The sequence below is a fragment of the Capsella rubella genome, unplaced genomic scaffold, assembly GCF_000375325.1.
Source record: "Capsella rubella cultivar Monte Gargano unplaced genomic scaffold, Caprub1_0 scaffold_1, whole genome shotgun sequence".
Taxonomy (NCBI): Eukaryota; Viridiplantae; Streptophyta; class Magnoliopsida; order Brassicales; family Brassicaceae; genus Capsella; species Capsella rubella.
In genome coordinates, this window is record NW_006238923.1 from 9993845 (window position 1) to 10012183 (window position 18339).

The window sequence follows — 18339 nt, forward strand, 5'->3', positions numbered from 1 at the left end:
TGTTAACCGAGTACAAACAAATGACTGAAACTAGATCAACTGTGTGATAACATAAAAAGAGACAAATGTCAAGTGATGAATTGAGACAAGACTGCCATCTTAACGTTAGTATTGTTTCTAAAAAGTGGGTTTAGTCTATTGGTCACCTCTTGAGCTTTCTCTTTACACTCAACGCTTTTCATCATATCTATCCAATATCCATTTGTCCACATTTCCAATATGATTAGTTGATTACACCAAACCTCTCGTGATATATAGATCTTTTCGTCTTTTACAATCCGGCTTTGGGGTTGGTCGTTTGTTCTTTTCTTTTCTACTCAGTTCGGTTCCATATCCGTGAGCATTGAGTGTAAATCTCCTAAAGCAAAATCAGAATTAATCCTCTTTAATAGGCAGACTGTGAGCTCATAACCTTGAACTCTACTTGACATATTTTGTTTTAAGATTCTCCTTTTGTCTCTACGTTGATTAGATTTTAACTTAAGCCTGATTGAGTGATATTACTAAAATACACAAACACACATATACCCAAAATTTTCCGAATTTTCGAACAGTTACACTAAACTATAACCATTTGGTTTTAAATATGATTACATATATGAATTGTTGAATGATAATGTAGACGTTACTATACATGTCACGCTTGCTTATAATATGATAGATAAGGATGGAGAATAAAACAGAGGAGATGGTAGTAAACGAAGCATGTGAAAGAGCCAACAGGAGCAGTCCCATGCTTACCAATACCCACTTAGTCTGCAGTCTTTCTCACGTACCTTTCGAAGCGAGACAAACGTAAAAGATACAAACCCGTGATTCCTCTTTTTGATCTCTCTCTTCCTTCCCCTCTCGACAGATCTTCTCTTTTTATAATATACATTTTTTTTGGTATGAATACGTACGTACGCTGCTAAATGCTGTGTATGTGTGTCGGTAAGATTTTTGTGGCTAATACATAGGTATCTGTCTCTGACATCTGGAATTTTGCCTTTGTTTTATTCTCCTTTCGCGTTCATCGATGCATATGCTCAAACTCTCTCTATAAAATATGAAGGAAATATTTTATGTTCAAAATTATATACAAATCTTTTTGATTTATCGCGTTTATTGTGATGTGTGCAAGCAAGTGTTTTTAAACCCGTGCTAAAATTATGATTCTCTCGACTTATTCCAAAAGAAAAATTGACTATAGGGTTTAATGAATATCCAATTTTATTGGTAAGACAGAAATTAATGTCTTCAGAATAATATAATTACCATCATCTAGATTATAATAATTTAATTATCTAGAATCGGAAATTAAGCCAAAACCAAATGATTTTAGTTGTATAGTTGCTAATTTACTAATTATGAATTTGAACGTAAAATCAAATTCTTAACACACAAAAAAAGAAACAACTTCATATAAGCTTGAATCACTTGGATCGTCAATTTTTCCTTATTTTAACGATTTTATAATCCGAAAAAAGTTTTCAGATCGGTCTAATTTAATCAGTTATGTCAGTTTACAATCAATTCTCCAGTTGAGTGTCGAATTACTAAAATCATGTATTAGGTCTTTAATTAGGTACTAATCACTGGATCAAGAACCCAAATATGCATTGATTTCTATAATAATAAAATGTACGTGTATATTGTATACTTTAAATACTAATCCGACTAGTTATCATTTTATAAAATTGGAGGATTTTTTAAAAACAAAATTTTAAAAAGTTGGAGGATTTGTTGATATAGTGCGAGGGACGATGCATGTGGAAAAGAGATAAGAGATATAATCTCAAACTTTAATTTTCAACTCCAAAATAGTCTCTAGTCGGTGCATTTTGGACCATAGTATTTGTAACCTTTCACAACTGCTAATTGTTCAATAAACAAACTAACTAAATATCAAAATTTCACACGTCAAATGTAAGGAAAATTATAAAAATATATATATTTCTTCAACTACCATACAATTTTTAATTATACAATATCTACTATTATGTGGTTATGATGTTTAAATAAGCTACCAGTTCATTACCAAGATGTATGTTTGGTACTACTACTATACGACAAGAAAATGTGTGTATATATAGATCCCGAGATATATTCTTTAAAGTTCAAACAATAATAATCGTTTCCTCAAAGAGTTCAAAACATTGAAATAGTGATGGTGGCTAGTGAACAAAAGAAGAGGGCAGTCCAAGGGAAACCTCATTTTCTTAAAAATCTCACCCACTTTAAACTTGTATGTACAACATATATACAACTTCATGCCCCTTGCTAAATCTACTATTATCGTTCCTTAGATCTCATGCCTATATTATATGATTTGTGTGTGTTATGCAGAGTAACCATGAACAGAGCATGGTGATTAAGGAGGCTCTTCTATACATAGACATGCTCAAAATCAAGATAAAAGCATTGCAGAGAGATCATGAAGGTTTCAAGATTATCAAAAAAGAACATTTACATCAGTTTCAGGTTTCTCCTACCACCTTTCATTTATTCTTTTCATCATTGGTGAAGAAGCTCTTCGATGTACATTACATTTTATATGCTGAGAACATTTCCTGTGCCCAATTGAGAATCTGTTGCTTTCCTTTGAAATATTGAGGAGTTTTTTTTTCTACCAAATTAAATTGGAATCAATATAAAAGATACCAAATCTAAGTTTGATCATATATAGAAAGCAAAGTAGATCCATATTTTTTCGACTTAGTTAGCTTTCTTTATAGGCTTCTTAGTTCAAACATCAATCCGCACGAGGTGTTGAGATGTTCACATTGCACCATACTTGGGAAATTACTATATATGGTAAAGTCAACGCATATGGAATAAGTATTCTTCGTTTTTGTGAACTTTTGCAGGAGGTGAAGGTAGAGAAGATTGGGGAAAGGTTTCAAGTAAAAATAAAAAGTGTAAAGGGAGAGTTTAGTCTTGTGAACATTCTAGAAGCATTTGAAGAAATGGGTTTGAGTGTGGCTCAAGCAAGGGCATCATGCCTAGATTCATTTGCCATGGAGGCCATTGTTGCACCTCTATCCAAAGACAAGCTGTGGAGTGTGGATGATATGACTCAAACTCTTGTTAAAGCTCTTGTCAAGCAAAGTACCCCCAATGTAAAATTTAGATATATATAAAAATATAAATAACTAAAGTCTAAAGGGATATAAACAAACAAAAAATCTCAAGAATGTGTGTTTATACTTTTTATCCAGTTGGTGAGATGAGATGCAGTGACGTGCTCATGGTTCGGAATATTCGAGGCGAGTTTGAAAATATTGGGTCTTTTGGTACAATGTTAAATGTGTGGGATCGTTATAATCTAATTTCAAATGACTTTTAGGATTTTAAATTTTTAAAAACTAACAAAATTGATAAGAACAAAATGTGTCCTTCTTTGATAGGGAAATAGATTTTGAACTCAAGATTTAAGGTACAATAAAAGTATATCCCATTGAGTTTCTGAAACCATAAACTTCATAATTTATTTATCGTAGGAAGTAAATCTCGTTTGTTACAAAGTAGACTTTGGTATGCTTTCATATGTTTTTAGCGATGTTCCATTTTGAAGTCATACTCCTGCGATGACACATTAGTTTCATTTTAACTTTATTCTTTTATCGCCAACCACTAATCCAATTTTTTAGTATACACATTTAAGAGTGAGTATAAGGATTGTTCGGCCTCTATTCTTTGAACAAGAAATAAATATATGGTACCATTTATCCAGTTCATCATGTCAGGTTTAGTACAAATTTTCAAAACAAAGTCGTTTTATCCTATGTTCAAACCAAATCCAAAGTAAAAACATACTAATGTTAAAAGGTAAAGCTTTGATAAAATCTATTGTTTAAAGACCGGTATATTTTGGCATTATTTGAATTTTTTCAATTTATCATTTTTGTACGTTTTATTCCTATTTTTCACCAATCACACCCAATATATATAGTTTTGACAAATTAGAAGAAATATTTCTCAAATGATATACTGTATTTAAGAAAGATAATTAAAAAATGAAAAAAATGTTAATCTTGAATTGTTCGTTGGAATAATGATAGAATTAATTTTTAAAAAGATTGACAAGTAAATATCTAGATATATTGAAATCATATAAATAAACTATGACATGTTGTACAAGAACCACGCCGAGGTTTTAGGAAAAGTCAGAGATGCCTAATTATTGGTCCCATTTTTAATAGCAAAATATTCCATGATATTAGCCGCCAATAACATATTAAAATACACTTAGCTAATAATATAGAGATATGATATAGTTTTGCCAAATCGTGGCTATAGTATATAGTTGAATTGATTTACATTGCAGCCATATCGCTTCACGCATCAAATACATTTCAATTTATTAATCCAAATTCCAAACGATAAGATAAAATCAATCCAAAATTTACAAAATTAGACTTTTGCTTGTCGACACTTATTATATTAGTTGATCTGGCCTCTAGTTGTTGTGTTTGTAATTTAGGACTATAACTTATCAAAATTCAACATACTTTTGGTACTTAAAAATAACATACGTTTAATAGCTTACTAAGCGGTCAGAGAAAAGGTTTAATATTTTAATACTTATCAAAATTATCATTTAACCAAAATATGGATGCACTTTCTATAACTCTTACAACAATGGTAAAATCATCATCTTCTTGCGGACTTTGCATGGAATCCGCTATTGATCTCACAGCCTTGGTTTCTGAAATTTTAAAGACAGTAAATCAGTAATTGTCTAAGTAGACACTACGTTTTATATATGATATATATGTTATTGACATTGTTTTATAGTGTATTCTAGCAAATTCGTATTTATATGGCAAATTGCCAATAAGGCTTAATTGTCTTTTGTTTGTCTTTTAAGACATGAAAAATTGAAAATGATGGCAATAAAACGCCAAGTCAATCTTACCAAAAAAACAAATAAACGCCAAGTCAACACGCAAACATTTTAATATCATTTCGTACTTTTCTTCTTTATATATATATATAGATTACGGTGATTCTTCGCCAAATATATAAACAAAATATTTTTTTGATAAATATTTAGGTAGATGGAATCGGGTCTTTTGTAATGCTTCATTATTAAATAGTATATAATAAACTAGTACCAGAAGGAAAAATTCATGTAAAAGAGGGCTAAACCATGCTTTGATCTCTCAGTACCATGTACTACTAGTCTACTATAGTAATGATGTTTTTGTAACCAAAAGATTCTTGCAGGTCCTCTAAGAGCATGCATGACTACATGAGTTTATTCTCCATTTTCGGAGAAGAACATATATAAATCAAAGGAAACCAAAAATATACGTACGTATGCATAGCTATATTTTGTTAGGTTCGAATCTTAACGTAAAATTCTACATGCTAGCATTTCCAGAAAAAAAAAAATCATCTCGTACATGACAAATAAATATTCCATTTACGTACTACGTACTACTGACCGTGTGGATGTAACATTCCGTATATTCCAATTTTATTATCTTGAATTGAGATTAGAGTAAAATCATAGGTTGAAGAAAGGGTATGAAGCACTTTGATCGGTAAGGCCCAAACCTTTTGGTAAAAAAAAAAAAAAAAAAGCTTTGATCGGTAACCGATAATCGTCACTAATAAAGAAAGTTATCTCTTTGATTAGAAACAAACATTGTTATTATTATTAAATCGAAAACATGATAACTATATTATACACATATATGGGTGTCATCAGCTGATTAATTATGATGTTGCTTTTGGTGGAGGAAAAGGTCATAAGATATGTAATTTACTATTTTATTTGTAGCTTCGGCTCGTACTTTAGAGTGCAACTTATTCAGAGTGTTTCGGATTGCTTTGTGCACAAAATTATACATATACGTACAACATTTGCATATATATATAATATAGGCCATCACAAGATGACCAACAATTGATTTCCATAAAGTGGTAATGCATATATGCATGAGATAAGTGATACTCTTTTAACAATAATTTCCCCTTTTCGGAATATACATGTTAAAGTTGTACATGCATGCAATCTAATGTGATAGCTTATACTCAAAACAAGATATTTCAGAATCGTAAACTTTATATCTAAAATTTATTAGCTCACAAATCAAGATATATAACCCAGTCAAATGGGTAAATGTGATGAATAAGATGACCATCATTAGTTCATCACATATTTCATTAACTGGCAATTAAAACTTTTGTTTTTTAAAATATATACTGTTAATCTATGCTTAACGAAAGACCTAAATCTGAGTATCATATAGATGAGACACTAATATACTTTATGTGCATGGAAAAGTTCTTGAAAAAGATAGAAAATAAACTTTAGATCTACCTTTTAAACGAATGATAAAGTTTGATTACATATGTAACCACTTAATCCTTGTTCACACGCACTACACCACCCAATAAAATTACCTAATCATTTTCCAATCATTTAATTACATAGCAAAAAAGAAAATAAAGAGGTATGAACAAGGGAGGATAAAGACAAAATACAAAACAAGTGTATAGTATTAATACCTAACCCCATCTATTCAAACCACGCAACAAAATTATTAGTATATTGTTAAACAAAGGGTGTGATCATATGTAACCATCGCCTTATAGACAAAATTATTATCTATTAAAATAGTAATCAATCGAGGTCCCTCTCTTAAATGATAAGGATATAAAAGTATTAGTTTAAAACAAGTAGAGATTAAATTGACATATGCTCGCACGTCCTCTTTCTTACACAACCCCTCTTCTTCTCCACCTTCTCTCCATTTTCTCTTTCTCTCTACTTCTTCTACTCCTCTTTCTCCATCTCCCAACTCGATCATATATTTCCAAAAACTAATGATCAAGTTCAACTAAATATCCAATTCTTGATTCGACCCTTCTTTCCTCTCTCGATCGCTTTAGTTTCTTGTAAATATATATAGTCTTTATATAGAGCATATATATATAAACATGAAGCGATGTCTAGATCAGATGGCGAGAGGCTACAATGATCATGAAAGCAGTCAAGAAACCGGACCCGAGTCACCAAATTCTTCAACCTTCAGCGACATGAAAGCTCTCATCTCTTCTCATTCACCTAAGAGAAGGTACATAGACACTTAATCTATTATCCGAATTTTCATGAAAACTTAAATTATATTCATATGTTTGATGTAATTGTTACTTCACAGCAGGAGATCCGTAGACAAAAGAGTAGTGAACGTACCGATGAAAGAAATGGAAGGATCTCGGCACAAAGGCGACACAACTCCGCCGTCAGATTCATGGGCTTGGCGTAAGTACGGCCAAAAGCCCATTAAGGGATCTCCTTACCCTAGAGGTTATTACCGATGTAGTAGCACCAAAGGTTGTCCGGCCAGGAAGCAAGTCGAGAGAAGCAGAGATGATCCAACGATGATCCTCATCACTTACACCTCTGAGCATAACCATCCTTGGCCTGCCGCGTCATCCTCAAGAAACGGACCTAAACCAAAACCCGAAGCCAAACCCGAACCAGAGCCTGAGGTAGAGCCGGAGGTGGAGGTTGATGTTGAGGTTGAGGAGGAGGATGATAAGTTTATGGTTCTTGGAAGAGAGATTGAAACAACACCGTCATGTGTCGACGAGTTCGCGTGGTTTACGGAGATGGAGACGACGTCCTCGACGATTCTTGAAAGTCCGATATTCTCATCGTCATCGGAGAAAAAGACAGCTGTCACGGCTGCGTCGGATGACGTGGCGGTGTTCTTTCCGATGGGAGAGGAGGATGAGTCTTTGTTCGCCGATCTCGGGGAGTTGCCGGAGTGTTCGGTGGTGTTTCGTCACCGGAGTAGCGTAGTTGGGTCACAAGTCGAGATCTTTTGACACGTGGTGGTATGTTATTGGGTATTGTTGTCGCTCACATGGGAAGCGTTGTACGCACGGCGTTTTTTTTTAATATTTTAGTTTCTTCTCAACGGTAATCAATAAATCATCATATAAAAGACTCTCTCTATATACTTTGTTATGAAATTGAAAAAAAAAAAAGAGGGTATGATTCGATTTTATAATTCCTTTTTTTTTAATTACTACTCTCTACTCTTTGAGTATTCACTTTTTACTACTCTATTTAATTTTTCGGGGGGGGGGGTGGGGGGGGTTTCTTTCTTTATTAAAGGGTTTGAATTATTGCAATGTAGTTAGCTAAATAAAAATAGCTGTCATTTTTATGTGTATGTAATCGATGTTGATCGTATTTTGTTTTTATTTACATTGATTTGTCAAGTGAGAGTTGGACGTTGAGAAGTGAGAGTTCGTTTGTCATATTATAAGCAACTTTTATTGTACGTACTTCTCTTATACTTTTTTCTAAAAAGAGCAATTACTAAGATTAATTGTACTTTCAAATGTAGACAAAAACTAAAGATTACTGTCAGTGACTCAGTAGAGAAATCAAATTTGAGAGAATAAGCTTTTACGAGAAACCAATCAAAATCAAATTTTAGAGATTGTTTTTTTTCATTCGTTTTAACAAAATAATTAGACAGACTTAAAAATTAACCATGGTTTAATTAAAGTTTTAAGACACTTTCATATATTGAAACAAATGGTTGATACTGATACTCTATTATGTTCACTTAAGTTTGTTCGCTGGAGTGTTTGTTGTCTGATTAGCTAGCATCAAAGTTCGTTGTAGACATTTTAAGTTGCTGGATTTAATTAGATCCTAGAAATTTACTAACGACAAAAAAAAATTGCTAATTAAAAACCTCATAGTAGATACTAAACAATCATATTTTCGATACTTTTTATCTCCAAAAACAGTAACTTAAGAATAATTTGGTGGTACATGTACATGCTTACGTACGTGAATGTTAAAAAAATTAATAATAATGCGAATTTTACGACAAAAATAAATTAAATAAAGGAAATTAATTAGTTGTGCTATGATTCACGTTACTAGACCTGCCAAACTCTCTGTAATTAGTATTATTAAAGTTTGCGTACCACATTCTTTATATTTATGTTCAAACTGTAGTTCTGACTTTTCAGAGTTTTAAAATTTTAAAATTGCGGCAGTCCAACATAATTTTTTATGGAATATCATGTATTTAAGTCTAGAGGTTATCTTTTTTAATGTAGAGGTACCAAACACTATAATAAATCACTAGATAACATACTGTGATAAGTAACCATATTTAAACAAATCTACTTTTTAATAACCAATATATTTACTATTTGAGTATATGAACATATATGTACATACTAGCTAACCATAAACAAAACGTTATTGGAATAAATCACGGCATGTTATATAAATTTTATCTTTGTTAGTCGAAAATTAGGATTTGGAGTTTACTTTATAAATTAAGAAAGATAGATCACATTATACACATTGCTTCCTTCCCTGCATCAACCATCTTTATCCCTTTTCTCAAGCTGTTAGAAATTTTATATTGATAATAAGATGAGATCAGAAGTATATCAAAGAGTACATTGAATAATGTATAGGCTTTACGATGGTTTTTAACCAGCTATAAAGATACAATGGGCCTAGTTCCCTGCCATATATTGGTCTTATGGTTATAGGTTTTAAGATGAATTTTACATATGTATTTCGTTGTATTGGGCCTCAAACTACAAAAACTTGTCGACTTTAGCTTCTGTTCATATAAACAAGAAGAACTTGTAAAACTTTAAATGATATGTACTCTTCTTCCTAATACCAACATTATAGGGAAGATCTTAGTAGATTTTGTGATTTAATTAAATGATAAAAACAAAAACAATAGGAAGAATGGATCTTGCATAAGATCTAACTTTTGGGCTAAAAAGCGCCACGTGGCGCGATTTAATTGGAGATGCCAATTTTTTTTTTAAATCAAATTTTTTTTTCTTTCTCTCTCTCACTATAATAAATATATAATGCAAACAAACAATTTTTCTTTCTTTCTTTCTTTATTATAATAAATATATGTTTTATGTATGTTTTCAAATTCTAAATTTACAATAATTATAAAATTTTCTAAAATTACAAATTATAAATTTATTTAATTTAAAAATTTTATTTTTTTCTAAGATACCCAACTTAATATCCTACAAATAATCACATTTCAAAACCAAAAACAAAATTATAACTCTTAAGCTTTACTTTTTTAAAATTAGTAATAAATTAATGTTAAAATCAAAAATTCAGATCGTACCTATAATGTTGCTCTAAAGTCATCATTATATGGATCTTTTACACCTCCTTTTCCTTAAGAAAAGATCTTGCACAAGTTCTTGCATTAAAGAAAAGGGGGTGTTAGAGCAAGATTATCGGCAACATCTAACCATAATTATGGTTAGATCTTAGAGTATTAATGATTAAATTAAATGAAAAGAAGGTGTATAAGCAGAAGAATCGATCTTGCATAAGATCGATTTTAATCTGTAAGAAGCGTCCACGTGGCGTCTTTTTACTGGGTATGAGAATAATTATATAAAAAAGAAAAATCCATTTTTCTATTTTCTTCTTTCTTTCCTTTTCTCTCTCTCTCTCTCTCTCTCTCTCTCTCTCTCTCTCTCTCTCGTTCGCGACCGAAGAAGCGAAAGGCGACGATTCAACCGATCGTCTCATTCCGGTTGAATCTGCCGGAGTGAATCAACTCCGGACGTCGTTCTCGGTAGCTGATCAACTCCAGAGATTGGTTTGGTGTGCGGCGGGTTGGGTTTCTTAACTCGTTGACGAAGAAGAATTGGGATCGGGTAGAAGTTTCCAATCGAATCTTGCTCAAGTTCATGCGTTAGAAATCAGAGGCTTGGGAGCACAAATCGGCAATAGAAGGTATGTTTTCGTATCTGGAGTGTGTGTTAATTGAAGTGATTGAGTGATTATACAAATTAGGGTTCTTCGATTGTGAAATTAGGGTTTCGAAATTTGGGGAAAACTTGTAATTTGTTTTTAAATCTTCAATTAGGGTAATTATAAACGTGGATGAGTGTGTGGCATGAATGTAAGGCATGAATTATTTGAGAAACAGGATAAACCCGAGTGTATGCATTGTTTAGTGTGATTCATTTTTCGTTAATTAGTCTGTTAGATCTTAATAGTATCGTGAATTTGAATAATTTTTGGTATTAGGGATGGTATAATTGATATGTATGTGTGTCAAATGTAGAAATATTTGGGTATGTCTTTTGAATTTGATAGATTGTTATGTGTTTCATGCGAGGTGTATGTATGTTATCTGCTCGGCTACATATGAGGATTTAGAGTGTAGCAGAGACTTCAGAGGAGGCCAGAGAATTCATCCTGTAAGTGATCACATGAAAGTGGTTTGACATTTATATATCCCGAGTTGGTTCTGTTGTTATTTGGTTTATTGTTGATATTGATTTTGTTGTTTGATGTCTGATACCAGGAGATGAACGAGAGCTGTATGAGACAAATGATACATAGAAGATACATAGAAGGTTGAAAGATGATCAGCTAAGTCAGAGGATGGCAACTTTGCGTTCAATCCTGGTAAGTTCTAATATCGTGAATTGAATGGTTTTAGGTTATAGGGATGGTATAATTGAGATGTTTAGCTTTGTAATGTTGACATATTTGTTTATGTCTTATGAATTTGATAGAGTGTTCTCTGTTTTAGTCGAATTGAGTAGTTTAGGTGAGAATTGAGTTGAACTGATAGGATAGTACAAATGATAAATGCATGCAAGTGTTTGTGTAGTGTTTACAGTTGTATAGTATAGGCAAGTACTTGTTGTTTCATATAGGGTAGTACTTGTTGTTTGTGATAAATGCACACTTTAATGACCTCCACAACTGTAACAAAACAGTAAATCATTAACCTAACTCTAACTGTATATAGTTTACACTTAACACAAACCATTTCACCTAAATCTATCTGTTTCTCTTTGACAGTAAAAGAACAAGCTTTAAAACCTTTTCAATCTCTTCTTCATGGATCTTCTAACTAGTCAAAATGAATCCCATAATCCTCAGGCGCCACCTTTTTTTGACTCTCCATCACCAAGTATTAGACTTGGTGAAAGTGAAGAAGTTGTCTTCACCAGTGAATGGTCTCAGCCAACGGCTCAAGCTCAAAACCTGGCTGCTAAGGCTGCACCAAGAAAGAGGATTGCTTGGACAAGCAAAGAAGACATAGTTTTAATCTCGGCATGGCTCAACACCAGCAAGGACGCCATTGTTGGAAATGAACAAAGGGGAGCAGCCTTCTGGAAGAGGATTGCAGCTTATGTGGCTGCAAGTCCCAAGGTGGCTGGTCTGAAGCAGAGAGAGGCTGATCATTTCAAACAAAGGTGGTGCAAGATAAATGAGTCAGTTTCCAAATTCGTAGGATCTTACCAAGCTGCAACAAGTATGAATAGTAGTGGGATGAATGATGATGATTTGATAAAGAAAGCTCACCTCATCTATGAGGGTGACTACAAGAAAAAATTCACCATGGAGCATGCATGGAGAGAACTCAGATACGATCAGAAGTGGTGTTCAGTGGTAGCTTCTAAAGGAGACGAGAAGAACAAAAGAAGGAAGCTAGATTCATCCTCTATGCCATGTTCTGAAGATGGTGGAGACTCTCAAGCTCAAGGAGAGTCTCAAACTCAAGGAGAATCACAAGCTCCTCAAGCCAGACCACAAGGAGTTAAGGCTGCCAAGGCTGCAGCCAAGGCTAGTGCCAAGAAGAGTGTCACTAGTTCAGTGACTGCTGAAGGAGGTTTGGAGAGATTGGAAAGGATGAAGACGATGTGGGAGCTAAAGGAAAAGGATTTTGCATTGAAGCAACAAGAGCATGAGTTCAATGATAAAATCTCAAACAAGAAATTGCTAGACACTATTTTAGCTAAATCCGGTCCTCTATCTCAGATAGAGGAAGACCTTAAAACAAAGCTAATTAGTCTGTGTTTCTTTTGAATCTCTGGTGGAGAACAATGTTGTCTAATGTTAGTTGCAGTTTGGTAGTGTCTGTGTTATGTTAGTTTCAGTTTGGTAGTGTATGTGTTATGTTAGTATCAGTATTAGTAGTGTCTGTGTTATGTTTGTTTCAGTTTGGTAGTGTCTGTGTTATGATCATTTCAGTTTGGTAGTGTCTGTGTTATGATCATTGTCTGTTCTTTAATCAAAGTATGGTTCACGTGAATGATTGTGGTCAGGGACAAGCTTCTTTATTCAATGATCAATCAATGTTTGTGTGATACATTGGTCATATTTCAGTTCCTTTATTGACACTCTTTTCTGTTTTGTAGCTTCACGTGACTATGGCAAAGAAGAAGAAAACAAAGAAGTCTGAAGTTGGTGGGGAGAGTGAAAACTTCACCCGTTCACGGACATACATGGCACAGTTTCATCATTACCAACCAACTCTCTTCACGGACACAACAGAGAAGTCTGAAGTTTGTATATAAATTTGTCAAGTCATTTGAACTTCTCATCGCATTCAATATCTCTTTGTATTGCATTCGCTTTCTCTTTGACAACAATTGTATTTCATTCACTTTGTATTTCACAAACATTATATTCACTTCCTTTTGTGTCATTTTTAGTTTTTACAAATCGATCACAACCTTTACTCTCAAGTCTCCTTCACAAAACCAAACCTCAAACCACAAAACTAAACCATTACCAACCAACTCTCTTCACAATCGTTCACAAAACCAAACCTCAAACCAGAAAACTAAACCATTACCAACCCACTCTCCTTCACACCATTACCAACCCACTCTCCTTCGTACCAAAACTAAACCATTACCAACCCACTCTCCTTCGTACCTCAACACAACAATCACCAACCCACTCTCCTTCGTACCTCAACACAACAATCTCAAACCAAACCAAGAAAAACCTCAATCTCCAAAAATCTACCAAACCACAAAATTATTCTTTTCATTTTGTAATTTATATACAAAATGGCTTCATCTTCTCATGATGAATTTTCACAAGTATTGAATGAAGAATTTGATAATCTTTTTCAAGAAGAATTTGATAACCAAATTCAAGAAGAATTTGATAATTCTTTGGAGGAGGATCAACGACCCAGAAAACCAAGAAAAAAAAGAGTTCATATCGAAAGACATCGTGAAGAAGGTCACATAAGGTTATGGAACGATTATTTTGGAGATAATGCAACCTTCCCGCCTAATTTATTCCGACGTCGTTTTAGAATGAATAAGGAATTATTCTTGCGTATCGTGGATCGACTAAACAATGAAATTCCTTTCTTTCCACAAAAACGGGATGCGACCGGAAGGTTAGGATTCTCTCCATTACAGAAGTGTACAGCGGCAATTCGCATGCTTGCATATGGTTATGCGGCTGATGCGGTTGACGAATATCTCCGGATTGGTGAAACCACTTCCATGAAATGCATGCAACATTTTGTTGATGGTATTATTTTTTGCTTTGGAGATGAGTACTTAAGAAAACCAACCCGTGCAGATCTTCAAAGGCTCCTCATTATTGGAGAGATAAGAGGATTTCCCGGGATGATGGGAAGCATCGATTGTATGCATTGGGAGTGGAAGAATTGCCCAACCGCTTGGAAAGGTCAATATACACGAGCCTCGGGAAAACCAACGATCGTTTTAGAGGCTGTAGCTTCGCAAGATCTTTGGATATGGCACGCATTTTTTGGACCTCCAGGTACTTTAAATGATATCAATATTCTAGATCGATCTCCTGTTTTTGATGATATCATACAAGGACGAGCACCAAAATGCAAGTATGTAATCAACGGAACCCAGTATAGTTTGGGTTACTATCTGACAGATGGAATTTATCCAAGATGGGCTACATTTATCCAATCGATCCCACTTCCACAAGGTGATAAAGCTTCTTTATTTGCTGAACGACAAGAAGCTTGCCGTAAAGATGTTGAGCGGGCTTTTGGAGTTTTACAAGCTCGATTTGCCATTGTCAAAAATCCGGCTCTTATTTGGGATAAGGAAAGAATAGGAAATATTATGCGGGCATGCATAATACTTCACAATATGATAGTAGAAGATGAACGAGATATGTATACTCAGTTCGATGTCACTGAATTCCAACAAGCAGAAACTGAAGGAAGTACAAGAGTGGATTTCTCGTATGAAACAGATATGCCTTCAAATGTCGTCGATATGATGACCGCTAGAACTCGACTTCGAGATCAAAATATGCATGAACAATTGAAGAACGATTTGGTCGAGCATCTTTGGAATAAATTTTCCCCCAATCAAGTTTAAAATTATTGTATCATTGTTTCTATCTTATGTATGTTTTCACATTTTAAATTTACAATTATTATAAGATTTTCTTAAATTACAAATTAAATATTTTTTTAAAAAAAAATATTAATATTTTTTTCCTAAGATACCCAATTTAAGATCCTACCAATAAACACATATCAAAACTCAAAACTAAACTAAAACTCTTAAACTTCACTTTTTCAAAATTAATACTAAATTTAAACTAAGATACCCTAATTAAGAATCTCTCAATAATGTTGGTCTTAGATCCCCATATAATGTTGCTCCTAAGACCAACATTATAGGGCAGATCTTACTAGATCTTAAGGTTTTTTTGTGATTTAATTAAATCACAAATACACATATATTAGGAAGAATCGATCTTATGCAAGATCGATTTTATGGGGTAAGAAGCGTCCACGTGGCGAGATTTAATTGGGTAAGCTGAATAATATATAAAGCAAAAAAAACATTTTCCTCATTTTGTTTTTTTTTTTTTTGTTTCTCTCTCTTTCTCTTTTTATCTTTCGCGAAAGAAGAGATGTCGATTCCGATTGAATCGATACCTCTGATTCCGGCTGAATCCGGCTGAATCCGGCAGACAACAACAATGGCTTTCTCCCCTAATCCTCTCTCTCTGAGCGCCTCCGATCCTGCTTTCGAGCCTTGGCTCCGAGACTCCGGCTGCCTTGAGCTCCTCGATCACCGCACATCCGCCGCCGCTTCCTCCTCAAACGATTCGCGAGGAACTACGCTGTGCTCCGCATCGTCTTCTTCGCTTGTGCACTGTATGGATTCATATACTCTTGATTTTAGCTCTCTAATTGGATAAAGGCTAAACCTTTAGAGTTTAGACAATATTGTTGGATTATGTTAAAGTATGAATCTTGAAATTGATTTGGAATTTAAAGTGATGATTTTTGGTGGGGTTGTTAGCAAGCTTAGCACTTTGGGAGTTGTTCAAGTTCTGCAGTGATATATGGAAATTTGATCATCACCCTTCCATGAGGAAATTCTCAATCGGTATTGGACAATGTGGTGAGTTTATTATGATTCATTTTGTTCCTGATTTTAATTGCAGCTATATATATTGGACTACTTTTTTCATGAAGAATACATGACCTCTACGTAAGTTCATGGATGTTGAGGAAACACATTTGCCTTACCAAATATGATCATTTCCATTATTACAATTGCTTGGAATGTACTATTTTCAGATGGGATATAATTGCAGAGAGACTAGGCTTCATCTTAGTCTTTGGAGATCTCTTGTGGAGTCCTTTCACTTTTAGCATTCATGCATGTAACTGTGAGCCTGAACACAAACAAAACATAAATTTTCTTATTGACAGGGCTGGTGGCTGTTGCACAACAACAAAGTAGAACTAACAGTTCCTAAAGTTACTGGCTTCAGGATATTTGTATCATCTCTTTATCGTTCTCTTGTTTCTTTGTTTGATTTCGCCTTCTGTCTTTGATTGTTCATCATGTTGTGAAAGTTCCGCAAACAAAACGTTTCCGATAACATAGGTGCTTTTTTTTTTATATTACAGGGGAATTGAAGGGCACTGTAATTACCTTGGCTACTTGATGCTCGCTCTCTCCTTCAGTTTGCCCTGTGGAATAAGGTAACTTCTTCTGCTTGAGCTCATCTTACAACTACGAAAGTGATGTATAAACTAATACCAATATCATAATATTTTAACGTTGAGAATGTTATTCCGAAACACCAATTTGGCTACAAGATTAAAAATGTTCATCTTAAACCTGATATAATTGTTTGATAAATGTCTAGGACTCTCTTGCTTTTAAGACAACCATTTGAACTGTTCCAAAGCTTTCAAGTTCATTTTTTCCAAAGCTGTTTGTATGATGCTGTCTTTTGTATATTATCAGTTCTCCAGTGCCATATTTCTACCCAATATATCTTCTGATATTGTTGATATGGAGAGAACGAAGAGACGAGGTTAGATGTGCAGAGAAGTACAAAGAGATCTGGGCAGAGTATCTTAGACTTGTCCCCTGGAGAATAGTTATGTTTGTTATAGATGTGCCAAGTCACGAAGACTTTCAGATTCATGTTCTTGTGTCTTATTTTTTCATCATCTTGTTTTCAATTTGACATGAGAAGATCCCATTATGGCCTTTTAGCAATGCTTGATCCCATCACGAATACTTTAAAGTGTACACGTTTGAGAATTCTACTTCAGTTTTGGATTTTGCTATGCGATTCATCTGCAGATTTGGAAATCAAGCTATGTAGTGTTACGTAGCTTAAAACTCAAGACGGAGGCAGACAACAATAGCAGCTAGATGGTAGATTAAGAAAGTGTGCATGTTAGACATCATCTTCAAACAAAAACAAAACAAAAAAATCACACATTGTAGTATATAAAGGGAAATTTTTGTGAATCACACATTGTATAAAAAGCCAATTGTTTAAAATTTTCTTGCAATCAAGATTAAAATTATTGTACTTAATGTTATAATGTTTTCAAATTCTAAATTTGCAATAATTATAAAATTTTCTAAAATTACAAATTATAAATTTATTTATTTTTAAAAAAAAATCTAAGATACCCACCTTAAGATCCTACCAATAAACACATCTCAAAACCAAAAACAAAATTATAACATCTTAAGCTTTACTTTTTAAAAATTAATAATAAATTAATGCTAAGATCAAAAATTAGGATCCTACCTATAATGTTGCTCTAAGTTCTTATATTTTACCAGTTTGTGTCAATGATACTATTCATATTTTGAATTACTATAAGAAATAATATGAATTTCACTTGACAATCATTCTAAATTTTATTTAGCTGTCGCTAATTTAAATTTAAGTAAAAAATATTATACAGCACAAGTATATAATAAAACATTGAAGACTTTCTTTGAACTATTTAAGTATATAAAAATGATTTTTTGGTATATGTTTGTCTTTTATTCGTCTCAATTTTGGTGAAGAAAAAATCATTTTGTTATGTAGTTCATCTTTTTATGTGTGTCACATGTTTTTCATTTTGACAAATCATTAATTAATAAAATCTATAAAAAATAAATTTGATATTACTCATTACTTTTATTTGTTTTCCTCGCAAGTGGTCACCAAAGAAAACTTTATTAAAGTCTTGAAAATTACTTAAAATTCATTTCATTAAATTACAA

The 18339-nt window shown here is 33.3% G+C and overlaps 4 protein-coding genes across 15 annotated transcripts; all 4 read left to right on the forward strand.

The window, feature by feature from the left end:
- The first annotated feature begins 2115 nt into the window (after positions 1-2115).
- Positions 2116-3261, forward strand: LOC17900330. Its single transcript, XM_006306336.2, has 3 exons — positions 2116-2227; positions 2329-2463; positions 2850-3261. The coding sequence occupies exons 1-3, from the start codon at positions 2150-2152 to the stop codon at positions 3120-3122; spliced, it is 486 nt and encodes a 161-aa protein (XP_006306398.2). The 5' UTR covers positions 2116-2149; the 3' UTR covers positions 3123-3261.
- Positions 3262-6707: 3446 nt separating this feature from the next.
- LOC17900197 (probable WRKY transcription factor 65) lies at positions 6708-7949 on the forward strand. 2 transcript variants are annotated; one of them, XM_006304037.2, is made up of 2 exons: positions 6708-7070; positions 7155-7949. In XM_006304037.2, exons 1-2 carry the CDS (start codon positions 6934-6936, stop codon positions 7825-7827), a joined length of 810 nt encoding a protein of 269 aa, XP_006304099.1. In that variant the 5' UTR covers positions 6708-6933; the 3' UTR covers positions 7828-7949. The 2 variants fall into 2 exon arrangements, with proteins under 2 accessions (XP_006304099.1, XP_006304098.1); XM_006304036.2 differs by having other exon boundaries at positions 7158-7949.
- A 2536-nt stretch (positions 7950-10485) lies between these two features.
- LOC111832606 (glutathione S-transferase T3-like) lies at positions 10486-13469 on the forward strand. 3 transcript variants are annotated; one of them, XR_002835496.1, is made up of 4 exons: positions 10496-10768; positions 11157-11238; positions 11346-11449; positions 13195-13469. XR_002835496.1 is itself a non-coding variant. In XM_023790005.1 (2 exons), the coding sequence occupies exon 2, from the start codon at positions 12311-12313 to the stop codon at positions 12860-12862; it is 552 nt and encodes a 183-aa protein (XP_023645773.1). In that variant the 5' UTR covers positions 10486-10768; positions 11933-12310; the 3' UTR covers positions 12863-13100. The 3 variants fall into 3 exon arrangements, 1 of the variants encoding a protein (XP_023645773.1); XM_023790005.1 differs by lacking the exons at positions 11157-11238; positions 11346-11449; positions 13195-13469 and adding an exon at positions 11933-13100 and having other exon boundaries at positions 10486-10768; XR_002835497.1 differs by lacking the exons at positions 11157-11238; positions 11346-11449 and having other exon boundaries at positions 10492-10768.
- Positions 13470-15663: 2194 nt separating this feature from the next.
- Positions 15664-17405, forward strand: LOC111828561 (PRA1 family protein H-like). 9 transcript variants are annotated; one of them, XR_002832384.1, is made up of 5 exons: positions 15664-15959; positions 16108-16209; positions 16524-16592; positions 16725-16799; positions 17068-17405. XR_002832384.1 is itself a non-coding variant. In XM_023776803.1 (4 exons), exons 1-3 carry the CDS (start codon positions 15782-15784, stop codon positions 16568-16570), a joined length of 327 nt encoding a protein of 108 aa, XP_023632571.1. In that variant the 5' UTR covers positions 15664-15781; the 3' UTR covers positions 16571-16799; positions 17068-17405. The 9 variants fall into 9 exon arrangements, 2 of the variants coding, with proteins under 2 accessions (XP_023632571.1, XP_023632572.1); XR_002832380.1 differs by having other exon boundaries at positions 16108-16592; XR_002832383.1 differs by lacking the exon at positions 16524-16592 and having other exon boundaries at positions 16108-16480.
- The last annotated feature ends 934 nt before the right edge of the window (positions 17406-18339 follow it).